Source organism: Podarcis raffonei, chromosome 3 (assembly GCF_027172205.1).
Source record: "Podarcis raffonei isolate rPodRaf1 chromosome 3, rPodRaf1.pri, whole genome shotgun sequence".
Classification (NCBI taxonomy): domain Eukaryota; kingdom Metazoa; phylum Chordata; class Lepidosauria; order Squamata; family Lacertidae; genus Podarcis; species Podarcis raffonei.
Window position 1 is genome coordinate 62,016,646 of NC_070604.1, and position 13,852 is coordinate 62,030,497.

The window sequence follows — 13,852 nt, forward strand, 5'->3', positions numbered from 1 at the left end:
CCTTAAATATTAGGTGGTTCTCAGCTATGAGTCAAACTTAGTAGGCACATTGAAATTAATAGGCAGAGTTTAGTCACAACCATGAATTTCAGGGGGTCTACTTAGAGTTGGGTACCACCCATTGTAGAAGCACAGGCACATGTTCAATGCAAGGTTCCTTGCTATAGGGTGTGCATTTTCTCTCAGATCAGGTTGGTTAACAGTGGGTGGAATGTGAGCAGGGAGTTGTGCACACCATTCCCTCTAGCAGAGATGTGAGATGATTCACTTGTTCGAATCACCAGGTCCTTTTGCTAATCTAAATACATGATGCAACAGGCATGTTTAGCACTATGTATAGTGACAGGTGAGGAGCAAACTGCTTTAGACCCTGTGGTTCATGATTCCAGCTCCAACTTCCAGATTCACACTCGTAGTAAGAATGCTGTTACCGCAGTAACATGAACAAGTGGGTTCAACCACCAGGGAACACACTAGTGGGGTTTTGATTTTGCATAGCATCTACACGTTTCTAGATACTTCTCTGGAAATCACTGCTTTAGTCTGCTGTCCCCAGCATGCATGTGCTACTGGCAGCCTGAGAATGCCTACCCACCAAGTTGATTTGACAGCTGGCAATCAGAAAAAGTGCCATGCCAAAGGTGGCCGGATGGCTGTGATAGCGCCAACAAATTCTGCGCAAAGCAGGCTTCTGTGATAGGAGTTTTCACTAGCCTATTACCAAGGCTTAGCTGGGTTGGTGGATGTGCTGGGCTGCTTGAGGGGTTTCTCACCAGGATCTGGTTGGCCACTGTGAGAACAGGACACTGAACCACATGAGCCTTTGGCCTGATCCAGCAGGACTTTCTTATGTCCTTGATTTTCTCACTGGCAAGCATTTTATCAAATAGCCCTACTTTACAATACTGAAAAGACTACTCTTTCTATAGTAGTTTTTTGACCCTTGGATGTTTAAAAACATACGCATTTCTTGTCTTGTGAAGGAAAATGCTAATGAAAAGGTGGTTCAGAAGAAATGATGTATTGATCCCATAAAAAGAACAACTGACAGCATTTATAGAAATATTGTCCAAGATTTTACTGCAAACCAATGGGTTTGGTCACAAAAATTATACATATTGTATAATAACCATGTAAAGTACATTATAATAGTGGTATAACATTATAAGCCTTTAAAGGTTTTTTTCCTTTTTAAATATACATCTACTATTGCAACCAACTGTACAAGTCTTTTTACAAATACATACAACCAGGAATGAAAAAAAATACAAACCATAAATAATGCCCAGTTTTACAGATGAACAAAAAAATGATAATGAAATAAACCAACAGCTTTGATAGGCTGCAGCTGGGGCATTTTGGTCCCTAGAAACCCATTCTAAAAATAGAAATATTTATATATATATATATTTATATATATTTTTCCATAGCAGCAATGCTTTCTTCAAGCATTATGGGTACTAAGTCATTGAAGCCCATCATCATTAATTTTTACATTTTTTTTTCTTTAAAAAAATCATCTATCTACACATATTAATTTATTGTCTTCCAAATATGGAAGGAACAAGCAATGCCCCCCATTGTAGAGTCCTGCAAGTGTCGCACTGATGCTTCTGAACAAAGTCCATCTGAAAAATGTGCATACCACACTGACACCATTGTCCTCAAAGCAAACTTGCACATACACACAAAAGAAACACACGTGTGAATCAGGAAACACTCTTGTGACAGGAAAAGCTTTGGAGCTCACAAGATCTCAGGGGAAAAAAGGCACGTTTTCGTAAAATCATCCCCATCGTATCCAGAAAGATCTTCAAGCTAGGCTTTTCAGAACAAACTCTCTCAAAAAAAGGGGGGAAAGGGGGGTGCACACAGGATGTTGTTCTTAAGCTTACAATCTATGGCAGTCTATGGCAGCAGTAGCTTCTTCCTTCTTTCCTTCTAAAGGCGATAGCACCACTTTGGTGGGTGGGAAGAACTGGAAGTTGAAATGTTTTTGCAAGTTCATTTAAAAGTAGTTAGAATGTGCTCTTCCAAATGAACGGCAGGAACGACAACAACAAAAGCTTCCAGAAAAATAAAATAAAAACGCAGTTGAAATTAAGGCCGCAAAGCTGCCACACAGTGAGAAGATGTGCAAAAAAAAAATTCCCTCTCCTTTTTGAAGGTGACCGGACAAACTGGCAGCTCACACAGAAGGCCAACAGAAGGGTCATTATTAAATGGAAAAAAAAGAAAAAAGAAAAAGTACAAACAGATCACAATAATAGAAATTCACAAGAAAGAATCCATCGGAGGGGCATAGGAGAAGCCCAGAAATGCTTCAGCAGCTTCCTTGACGCTGGCAGTGATGAGGATGCTGTCTGAAGACTGGCCAATGGAGTTTGGGACAGGCTCATCTGTAAACTCAGGGTCAAAGTGCCGCAGGTCATTGGGGCCACTCTGTGAGAAAACAAAGAGGGTTCTGTTGTTAATGTCGGACTGGGAAGAAATGTTCAAATATTTCCTTAACTGGGAGTGGGGCCTATGTGTTTTCTTGTGTTTGTGTGTGGTTTTTTTTTTAAAGTAAAACCAATCTAGGCACTTCATGGGAAGGCAATTACAAAAAACAAAACCGAATCACCCCCCCGAACTCATTTCAAACAAAAACTAGAAATCTAATGGGGTGTGTGTGTGTGTTGGACTGGAGACTGATCTGGATTGGCTGCAGCGGTCTCACAGGTCAACATGCACCTCCAAGCTCATAGAGTTCACCTGACCCGATTGCCTCACCTCATACCTGAACTGCATGAGGCAATTCCATCCACTTATGTATAAACTCAAGGCGGGATTTAAAAATTAAGACACCTGCCCGATTGCTTCACATTGAGAACACACTAGAACCTTCTAAAACCTAGCCTGTCATTATTTTTATCTTCAACCCCTGGGTACCCCAGTATAAATAGAAAAGTCTCTCCCATAATTAGAAGACAACACTTACCACATTTGGGTTGAAAGGGGGTGTAATCTTCTTATTAATGAGATCATCCCAGTTAATTAGGGAGAAGAAGATGTGGTTCTTAATCTCCATCTGTTGAGGAAATGGAAATCAGATCAGTTCAGGCAAGAGTAATTGGAAAAGACTGTTATCGTCTAGCCAACTTCCGAAACTCCCCCACCCACCCCTCACAACTCGCAGGATTATACTTACAAAGTCCTCCTTTGCACCCAGCCTCTTGGTCCTGTCCTTTTGCAGAAGACCTTCCAAAAGGTGTCTCGCAGAGTTGGTAATATTTGGCTTCAGCTGCAGAGGTTTGTTCAAGATGTTGTCATACATTTCTGCTGTGTTTCTGCTATAGAAAGGGGGCTGGAGAGAGAGAAGGGGAAACAGATTTTTAGTCCCAAGAGTCTAACTTACTGTACTGCCTAATATCACAATACACTTAGTTTGATACCCATCTTGAGGCACTGGAATGGCTATGACACCTGTAACTACATCTTTCCCCTTCTCATGTCCCACCCATAAGGCAACTGCTTATATCGGGTCAGACCAATGGTCCATCTAAGTCAGTATTGGCTACATGGCTCTCCAGGGTTTCTCAAGTAGGGAATAATTCCCAGCCAGGGACTGAACCCCAAGACCTTCTGCATGCAAAGCAGATGATCCATCACTGAGCTATGGCCACAAATATGTGCACCATGTTAGAGATCCACATGCAAAATATTGGCTCCAACTGAAGTTCACAACATTTATAAATTCAGTGGGACCAAGATTCAGTTCTTTCTTATGCTGGTAACTACTACAGATGGAAACATGACTGGTCTGTGTTTGCAATTAGCCAGTTGTTCACTATTTTTGCTTACCAGTCCATAAAGCATCTCGTACAAAACAGCCCCAAGGCACCACCAGTCAACAGTTCGGTCATAGGGTTGCTTGTGAAGGACTTCGGGGGCAAGGTACTATCGAAAACAAAAAGATAGGAAACATTAGAATAAAGTAGCCAGTCTGCATTCTTTTAAATGTTCCACTTAAAAATAACCTTAGTGACCTGATTGAGTGGGGGCTGTACTTGTGGATAGATGACCACACCAATCTTTGCATCTGTAGAACTTTGTTCTGCAGGAGTCCCTAGGTAACTTTCTTTTTGCCCTTAAAGCCTTGCATTTGTAACCTCTGGCCTTTCTCTCCCTCCCCCACCCGCTGCAGCTTTGTCAGCAGGGCTCATCAATCAAAGCCTGTCTGACTGCTTCACCTAAACAACACAACATGTCCTTTTGTCCCATCTGGGAAATTCCTCTTCCCTCTGCACACTTTGGGCACATGCATCACTGCCATGTGGATAAAGAAAGCAGAACCCAGACCTACCTCAGGAGTGCCACAAAATGTGGAAGTTGTGCCATTGTGTTCTATGTTCTCTTTGCAGAGTCCAAAGTCAGTCAAGACAATGTGGCCTTGAGAATCCAGCAAAATGTTCTCTGGCTTCAAGTCCCTAGGGCAAAGGAAGGAAAATACACAGGTGAGCCGATGGCTCTCAACTCTTATGTTTATTATAAGCAATGGGATTTTATCAGGTTTATTTTTTTTTAAGGGGGGGGTGTTGTCCCTTTGAAAACAAACGGGTTTGATGGATAGCCTCCCAAGCACTTTCTAAAGGTCATTTACCAACAGGATTTAGTCTATGTTCATTATTTACTGGTTCTAACCCATAACCTGGAAGCGAATATAAAAATTTTGTGCTGCACTGATCCCAGTACCCAGGGCCAGTGTCTTGGGAGCCCATTCCACAAGGTTCCTGACCTCCCCTTATTACAATTACAGCCTACTTCCCACAGTTTTCACAGAAACCATGCACGTGTGCAAACCATCTGCCCTGCTTACCGGTAAACTATATTCAGTGAATGCAGGTAGCCCAGTGCACTGGCGATTTCAGCAGCATAAAAACGAGCTCTTGGCTCCAGGAAGCAACGTTCCCTCTGGAGATGGTAGAACAACTGCAGGAGACAAGGAAGGAGGGGGAGAAATCTGTTAGTGATCCCAAAACCATTCAAAACAATGCATTTAATTAAGCTCTCTCTCTCTTTCTCTCTATATATAGCTAGAGAGAACAATGGTAGGAAATAGCCTAGTAATCCGCTGGCTGCTTCCTGCTGTGAGAGGCTGGCAAGCAGGAGACCCTGAATCTAGTAACTCCTCCCCAAGACTCCTCTTCATACTTAATAGGAAGAAAACACTGCCTTATTTGTACACATGGCAGGACTGGCTTTGTTTTCAGCAAGAAGGAGTTTGAGGAGTTTGAATAATCTTTGGATCAAGCCCTGTGTATCTTTGGACACACACCCCTTATGGTTCTGTGCATTCTTTCTGCTTACCTCTCCACCATTGATGTAGTCTAGAACAAAATACAGCTTGTCTGCAGTCTGGAAGGAGAAGTGGAGTCCCACCAGGAAAGGGTGCTTCACGTTCTTCAGTAGGACGTTGCGTTCAGACATTATGTGTTTCTCCTAGGAGGAAGGGGAGTAGGAAACCATTCATTGACTGAGCAGCAGAACAGTAGAACTATTATAATTATTTGGCTGATTGGCATTTCCCGTGAAATGGGTATAATTCAGTTACGTACCTCCTTCTTTTTCAGGATTGCTTTCTTCTGGAGGACTTTTACTGCATAGAAGTGCTCTTCTGCCTTGTGCCTTGCAAGAAGAACCTGAAATAAACCAAGACACCCCCTTTGTTTAGATGTGATCATGATGCAAGGGAACTATCAAGTCACAACTCAGCTATGTCCTTTCTGCTATCATGAGGCACAACTATAGAGCAACCCTGAACAACTCAATGGACTGGCAGTAAAATGCCACATAATGGGTGGGTGCCACTGCCTTAAGGCAGGGAATGGGACAATACAGCCTTCATTTCCCCTTTGTGCCGTATGATCCATATAGCAAATTATCTTACATAAATTTTAATGGAACCTTGCTTTTCAAGAATACGCCACCTCACACCCCTTCATAGTCACCAGTTCACTTCTTATTAAATCCCCCTGGCACTCCCAAGTATCTTGATACCCTTAATATTACAGACCCATTGACCAAATGAATATGTATGCTTACCTTCCCAAAGCTGCCTTTTCCAATGACCTTCAGGAAATGGAAATCTGATGGTTTAGCATGTGGGTTAGAAGAAGGGCCAAGGTTGATCTGCTGGGATGGACTGGGCTGCAGTGAACAAAAAAAATAATAGAGAAAAATCAAACATTTGTACTGAAATACTTGGGTGCAGATTATTACTTTTTTAAAAAACACAATAAATTGCATTGCATTCTTCTATGGGGGAAATAATATGCTTGAAAGATTATGTCAATTTAAAAATAAGAGTTTTATCTGCTCTAGAGGGAAATGCTAAACCTTTATTGCAAAACACTTCTTTCCAAGTTGCATCACTACAATGTGTCCTGAATGGAAAAACCCATGCCAGATTACCAACGGACAGAACATCTATCTTTAAAACCTGTTGCTATTACTGTCACATTAAAGTCTTCTCAAGGTAGGCTGTGCATTATAGAAGCTACTTACTGGAGGAGAAGGATTGGCATTCATAAGTTCAGGCTCTTGAGGCTGGGAGATCTTCAAAATAGATTGAACTTCAGGGCTGCAGGAGATTAAAGTCAGGATAATTAGTACAGCTGAACAAGGTACAGAACATTAAAAACATTTCACCACCAGGGGGCATGGTAACATTCTAGCTGGAAAGTTTCAGGTTGGCAGGCTGCTAAAAACAACTGGCTTACTAGGTTTCAGGGCTAAGATGAAACCGGAGACAGGAACAAACCATTCTGAGCAAAGAGACTTAAGTTTCCTCTGTAATTAAAGGTCAGAGGAGGGAATGAGGGATCAGGAAATCTAAACTAGGTGCCTTTCTCCAGTTTTCTATTCTTCAGCCAAAAAAGTAAAACTTAGCTGAATGCAATTAACTCAGAATTTGTGATATTTTTAAATCTAGAAAATTATATTCTGTTTCCTAATTTTTTACAGCATCTACTCTATTGCTGGTCTTTTTTTTTTTTTGCATAAGGTGTATCTACGCAAAAGTGAGCCCAATAAGATCTATTCCAAAGTGCATATAGGATTGCAGCTTTAATGACACCCGTTTCTACCACACAGGTGTCACTAAACTAAAGTTACTTTCTAGTAAGTAGACTTAGGAGTGTAAGTCCCACTGAACTTACTGAAATTTACATATGAGTAAGCATGCATGATACTGTGAACATTTTTTTCAATTTAACATAAAACTGCAAAAAAATAATTTCAACAATCTCTCGCTGAAAGGAATTATATAATTTCTCATTTTCTGTTAACGAAGTTCCATGCATTTCCCAGGCAATTTCTGCAGAAGGGAGTAAGAAAAAAACACAACCCACAAAAAATACTTACTGTTTGCATGCGTAGGAGTTGGTGGCTATCTTCTGAATGAAGTCATTCAGCCCCATTCGTCTCTGTTTCATGAAAGCTGCAAACAATCACAAGAGAGAAGGGGGTTGTTACAGATTAATTCCCCATCTTCTTTCCTTTCCTTTAATTAATGCGCACACACGCCCTCTCCATCCCTTGAATGCAACCAGAGAGCCTCACTTCTACAACACGGTTACAATCAGGAGGGCGCACGCTGTTTTATGCTCTTTTTCTCTATCGCTATCTCCTCCTCGTCGTTCCCACTCACCGATCAGTATTGCCACCATCCCTCTCATCTTGGAATAAGTTAGCGTGGATCCCGAAGCTTCGGCTTTGACCGTCATTGCGGACTTTCTAGGTTTCTCAGTGTTGGAAGGAATAATAATCCAAGCAGATGCGCGAGGGGTAGAGAGTGGATGCGTGAGCGCCTTTCCAGGCACCTAGCTGCTTGCTTGCTTGCTTGCTTGCTCGCTCTGCTTCCGAGTTAGGGAATTAGCAGCGGGGGTAAAGCGCGCAGTGTCAAGATCGTTCACCCTGTTGAGTCAGCTCTCGTCTGCCGCTCCGCCGCTCGCCCCGGGGCTTTATATAGGCGCGGCCTCGGCGACAGCCCAGGCGGAGAGGAAGGAGGGGCGGAGCCAGAGGGGAACAATGAGGAAGAGTCTCGCTCTCCCTCCGCCCCAGGCGCCCGGAGCTGCCGGGAGACATGCAGGCCTGGCGCCCGGCCCTTCCCTTCCCCATGACATGTTCCCCTCCCTTGACGTTAGAAAGGAGTCTCGCAAGCCGGCTGGAGAGGAAGAAGCCCGCCAGCTACAGCGCACCAGCCCCCCCTTTTATCCTTTTTCACCCTCAGCAAATTGCAGTGGGATTAATTGGCAGCAGTTCTAGAGAGGGAAAGACAATGTAACAAAGCTCTGGGGTTGCAAACAAACCTTGGAGAGAGATGCCAGCCTTATTTTTATGTACTGATTTATTGCACGGCAGAATTAGAACTCCGCTCTTTGCCTTGCCAAGGCGCTCAGGGCACTTGCTTCGTCCTTCTGGGGTCTCCTCCCGCACTCGCCCACCCGTGTGAGTTAAAGAGATGTGCCCAGGAGGTCGCTGACCCTCGAAGGCGCTAAATTAGCCTTGGCCAGCAGCCTTTTTTTTTGTCCTTTAAATGTACCTGCCTTGTTCCTCAAGGCCACCATAACGCGCAAAGGAAGTCCCATTTTTGCCACTCTTTACACTTCCACAGAGAGACCCGCCGCGGGATAGGATAGACTTGGTTTTTCAGACACCCCCAGGTCCGAGATGGACCTCATCCAAGGATCGATTTGTTCCAGAGATAAGAACAAAGGCATTTCCGTTGCGACACTCAGCCCTGTCTCCCACAAGAGGCGCCGAGGGCGGGGGGGGGGGATTGGGAGAGCCATCTCCAGGTCGTTCCCCCCTCCCAACCTGATAATCGGAAGGTACAGCCCCTGGACGTGGAATTTCCATTTTTAATCTATTATGGTTAAATCCACACCGAGAGGGATGCCCTTCGCGACCTTACTTAGCCCCCGGAAACTTACTTTTTTTATATAAAAAGTATCCGTACAGTTATTATATAAAGCAGTATCCAAGGGTGTCCTTGAACATATTTAGATGTTCTGTGAATCAGTGGACAACCACAGCTAATCCACACACACAAACACACACAGAATTAGACATCGGGGTTTCCCGAGAGCTGTGACTCCCAGGCAGGCCGGGGCATCCTTAGACGTTCAGCCCTGCCCTCCTCCTTAGCATTAATCTGGCGGCATTCCCTCCAACATTAGCTATTTATGGCAACCTACATAGGAAGAAATCTCCTTAATCTAAGGCAATGAGAGCAAAGAAGGAATCCCATTGGGTCGGAAGGTCCTGTGCCTCTGGATTCCTCCATCAAGGCAGGCAGAAACTTTTCCTACTCTTGAGAAAATACGCCTTGCGGATCTGAGCCGCAGAGAGCAGACAGGGCTGCTTTTGAGGAGTCTCTGAACTTCTTCTGTCTGTTTCCACCCTCCCTTCCCTCCCTTGCCCTTTTCTTTATAAAACCACCTCAAAGCAACTCCACTGCCGTTCAGACTGCGAAACAGAAACCGCTGGAGTCACACGGTTCCTGCTTTTACCAGATGGTATTTATTAATCGCCAGAGAGCGGCGGGACGGGGCTGTCCAGGGGCTGCCTTGGCTGGCAAGCGCCGGGAGGCTCCAACCACGCGGCTCCAAAGGAATCCTGGGCCGAAGGGAGGCGTCCGGGGGCGGCTGCCAGTCAAGCAGGAGCTCATCGAAGCCTCATAGCAGGGAGGAGAGAGAGTCTCTCTCCCTTCCCCTGCAAGCAGCCCGAACGCAAGGAAGGGAGAGAGACGCAAGCAGAGCTGTAAAGGTCCCTGGCGCTGCGCAGGACTTTCTTACCCAGATCCCGGCCAGAAGCTCCGGTCTTTTCCGTTCCCTACAACACCGGCGGTTCCTTCTCCGTCTCACATCTGCAGATGTTAAGTTTATGGCAGCCTCCCCACCCCGAGCTCCAAGTATGTGAAGCAAAGGGAACCGGAGAGAGCCCCCCAGAGAGGATCTAAAGGAGAACCTCTGACGTCTGGGGTGAAGGCCGATAAGCAATGGCCTTTCCGCAAGGAGTGACTTGGGGGGGGGCACTCTTGTTTCCTGCCGCTGCTTCCTCAATCCCACAAACAAGCGCCCCTTCCAGGCGAGACCCCAGAAACCGATTGGCCGGGATATTGCTGAAAGCGCCTTAAAAATATTGGGCGCGTGTGCGTGCGTAATAATAATGTTTAAAAGCGAAAGATAAATGCCATCTCATGGAATGAGATGATTGAAATCTCCACATTTACAAAAGCAACGGGGAGAGAAAGAGGAAGGGGTGGGTGGGAGCTGACTCAGGCTGCAACGATTTCTTTTTCTTTTTCTTCATTTGCACAATTGTTTGAGAACACTCTGTGCCCGGATGGCCCGTTTATTTATTTATGCCCGTCTCCGCAGCAGCGTTGCGGAACACGTGAGGCGTGTTTATGAATGGAGTTGGCCGGGACGCCGCCCACCGGTGACCTGAAGCACCGGCGGCGGCACGCAACGGACGGCAGTCATAACATATTGCGGGGAGGGGAACGGGGCGCGGAGAGCGAGCGGCGAGCTTGGGGCTGAGACCACCTCCCACGTCGCGGCGAGAGGGGGGCACTGCCTTCCGACCCGATTGTTGTTACATTCCACCCCACTGATAAATGCAACACGAATCAATTCAAGACCCCCCCGCAAAATAATAATAATAATAATAATAATAATAATAATAATAATAATAATAATAATAATAATTCACCTTTGGGCACTGGGAGAGAGGCAAGCTTCTGATCAAGAGCTCGCCTGCTTATTTAGCTCATTATTATTTTTTAAGTAGTAGCCTTCCCATCATCGTTCCCCTGCAATATATTAAAAAGTCACCACCTTCTCCTTTCTCTTTTCCTATCACTTAAATGTAATATCTGCGATGCAAGAGCCTCAGCGAACGGACAGGCCTGCAAGTGCAATCCAGGCAGGATGACTCGAGAGGAAGCCTGCCCACCCATCAGTCCAAGGGGACTTTGGTGCAGCAATAAAACTGCAAGCACATTTGCTAAAGCTAAGCAGGGTTCGATACTATTTCAAACTGGATGAGGAACCACGTGTTGAGATTGCTGCACTGCAGGGGGTTGGACTAGATTACTCTCGGGGATCGAACACACTAAATTGATTGATACCAACTGGATCCCTGGAATCCACTATTTCTTGGTCCCTGAACGCTGCTCAGTTTTCAGCGGTTTTGATTTTTATTGGACTTTCTGCATAAGCCCCGCCTCCGTCCTTCCCTCTTCCTAGCTCCTCCGGCTCGCGCACGATTTCCTGCGCGCGCCTCTGCGCGCCCACTACAACATTGTTTTCCCCGACTGTCCTGTTTCAAAGCTGGGGCGGATGGTTTGCAGAACCCAAAAATCCTAAACAGAAAGCACGAGTTGGAAGCGGGGCGGGCGAGTAGGGCTCTTCCACGCCGGATCTAGAATTAACACCCCAACAAAAGGGCTGGGCGGAAGCGCCTCGGGCCTGTGCGACTCCCACGGGCTGCCAGTTGACTTTGCTGACGCAAGATTGCAAAAGTTGCATTTTGGCTAATCCGTGGATTTATTTTTTATTTTTTAAAAAAACACTCATACAAAACCTTTCGACTCGAATCCTTCAAGAATTCGGGCTGTAGGAAAAAGCCGGGGACCAGTCCTGCTTTATTCCTCCTTTATAACACCGCAGCTTTGATTATTAACAATAATAATAATAACGAGATCCCCCGGGGAACTCAACCCTGAACTACAGCTTCCTCCGCTCCTTTCCATTACACGTATCTCCCCGCGGCCTTTTCCTCCGCCAGCAGCGGCAGGGCAGCTCCCGGGAGCCCCCGGCGACACACAGCCTTTCTCGCAAACTTTACAAGCCTCGCATCGCCAGCAGCTCGAAGGGCCGGCGGCGCCTGGGGACTTCCGGCAACGCGCATGCGCTCAAGTCCCCGCTTTGGCTCCTCCTTGCCTGAACCCGGCGAAACTGCTCCTCCGCAGCCGCTGCAAGACTCAGCCTTGGAGCCCCATTCATTCGCGGCTTCATTCACTTATGTTGCTCTAGCGATCAGGTGGCACATGATGCCGAAGAGTCTCCTCTGTGTGCCCCCCCCCCCCCCGCCTTGGCCACTTTTCGCCTGCTTGACCACACAGGAAGCTGCTTTTATATATATGGTCAGGCTCATGGTCTCCGCTTGGGACCCCCGGTCAATCTGCCCATGTGATCTGCTTAACCGGAAATGCCTGCCAACTGGGATGGTGTTTTGGCCAGTTCACTAGAGGTCGTTAGCCACGATGGCTGAGCTCTTCTGCCTCCCCTGTTGGAGGCAGCTCGCCTCCGGATACCAGTTGCTGGGAATCGCTGTCGTCCTCCTCAGGCCCTGCTTGCCCCCCCCCGGGGGGGGCTTTGCATAGGCATCTGCTCCCCCAATCTGGGAAAATGGATGGCGGGTTAGATCTAGGCCAGTGGCCGGAGGTGGAAGGGCGCTTTTTACATTCGTAGGAAATGCCAGGAATCGAACCCGGAGCCAGATTCTGCGTTCTCAGCATGAGCCACGATGCTTCTCATCTAATGTCACTGAGCCAGCCAAGGTCGTTCTCATCCTCATAGCACCACATTCTTCAGCATCATTTGTGCTCCCACAACATTAGTCCTGTGGCAGGTGTCTAGGTGCAGCAAGCCAGCTGCTCTGGTGAGCCTTCTCTACCAAGAGCGCAAGATTTGCATTCAGAAGGTCCCAGATTCAGTCCCCGCAGCATCTCTCGGTAGGGTTGGGTTTGGGGAGGAATTGTCAGAATCCCTGGAGAGCTTCTGCGGTCTGCCAGCCAATACCGAGCTTTGATGCACGAATGGCCTTGGGAGAACACATCCTATGGTATTCACTACATCCTTGGAAGGATGCACTTGGAAAGAAGCCCTGCTGTAATACCTGCCCCCACTCCGCAAAAACCACCTCCCTCAAACATTTAAGTTGCACTGAGACATCCAAGCCATTGTTCCACTCCTTCGTCCTCTTTGACAAGCCACCTTTCAGGGAAGCCCGCACAAGCAAAGCGAGTTCAAGGCAACATTCCTATGGATTTGCCAAGGAATGACCTACAGGCAGTTTTCCCGTAAGACTTAAGCCTCTAGCATACAAAACCATGGTTTTTACACAGCTCTGTCCATCCACTCCCCCTCCTCCTGCTCTTTCAGGGGAGATTGCCTCGGAGCTAAGCTTATCAGCGCACCCAAAAAACAATTGAGCCTCTAGCCCTTATCTCCAGCCGCATCTGATAGGACTATTTAAAGAGAGGGACAATCTAAAAGTGTCCATCTCAAATCGAGATTCAAGCGCTCTCTTCCTTCCCTTGTTGTTGTGAAAGTTTCCCACCGCGGAAAATATATATATAATGTTAATTCGACCAACCTTTCAGCGAAGACTTTTCTTCTTTCCCTCTCATGGTGTTTGTCTCTTCCTCTCTGCCTGCTCCTCAAGATCCCACCACAAGTGCCAGGAGCCGCCGTTTCGGCAATCCTGTTCTAAATCCTCGGGCTTTGTTGTATTGTAATTCCCAACCAAAAAGCGTCTCCTTCTTTGGGCCGTCCGGCTCTCCGTCAGCTTGCAGGGAGGCGGGCGATGAAATAAAGGAAACGAGCTGATCTGGCTGCCCAGTTTATGAACCTCGTATTAAAGGTGATTTACATACCAGAGAACTAAAGTTCAACAAGAGCCACGTTGTTGCAACATAAACCCTGAGATTGACTGAAGTCAACACTTGCTTATTATATATATACTGTATGTGTACACACAGAGAGAGAAACATGCCCACACACAAACACACACCCAGCGC

General features: G+C 46.3%; 1 protein-coding gene across 4 annotated transcripts in view; it reads right to left on the reverse strand.

Annotated features, from left to right (window-relative positions):
* Positions 1-1,063: 1,063 nt before the first annotated feature.
* Positions 1,064-13,852, reverse strand: part of SGK1 (serum/glucocorticoid regulated kinase 1) — a 75,947-nt gene continuing 63,158 nt past the window's right edge. The window contains exons 1-12 of one of the 4 annotated variants that reach the window (XM_053381963.1): positions 13,429-13,612; positions 7,405-7,480; positions 6,547-6,622; positions 6,085-6,189; positions 5,598-5,681; positions 5,350-5,481; positions 4,859-4,971; positions 4,346-4,469; positions 3,844-3,939; positions 3,191-3,346; positions 2,981-3,070; positions 1,064-2,442 (exon numbers count right to left, since the gene is read on the reverse strand). In XM_053381963.1, the coding sequence (XP_053237938.1) occupies positions 2,275-2,442; positions 2,981-3,070; positions 3,191-3,346; positions 3,844-3,939; positions 4,346-4,469; positions 4,859-4,971; positions 5,350-5,481; positions 5,598-5,681; positions 6,085-6,189; positions 6,547-6,622; positions 7,405-7,480; positions 13,429-13,462 (1,254 nt within the window). In that variant the 5' untranslated portion in view covers positions 13,463-13,612 and the 3' untranslated portion in view covers positions 1,064-2,274. Of the gene's footprint in view, positions 2,443-2,980; positions 3,071-3,190; positions 3,347-3,843; positions 3,940-4,345; positions 4,470-4,858; positions 4,972-5,349; positions 5,482-5,597; positions 5,682-6,084; positions 6,190-6,546; positions 6,623-7,404; positions 7,481-7,690; positions 7,991-9,839; positions 9,969-13,428; positions 13,613-13,852 lie in introns of those variants that run through there. The other 3 variants (XM_053381964.1, XM_053381962.1, XM_053381961.1) reach the window with 3 other exon arrangements.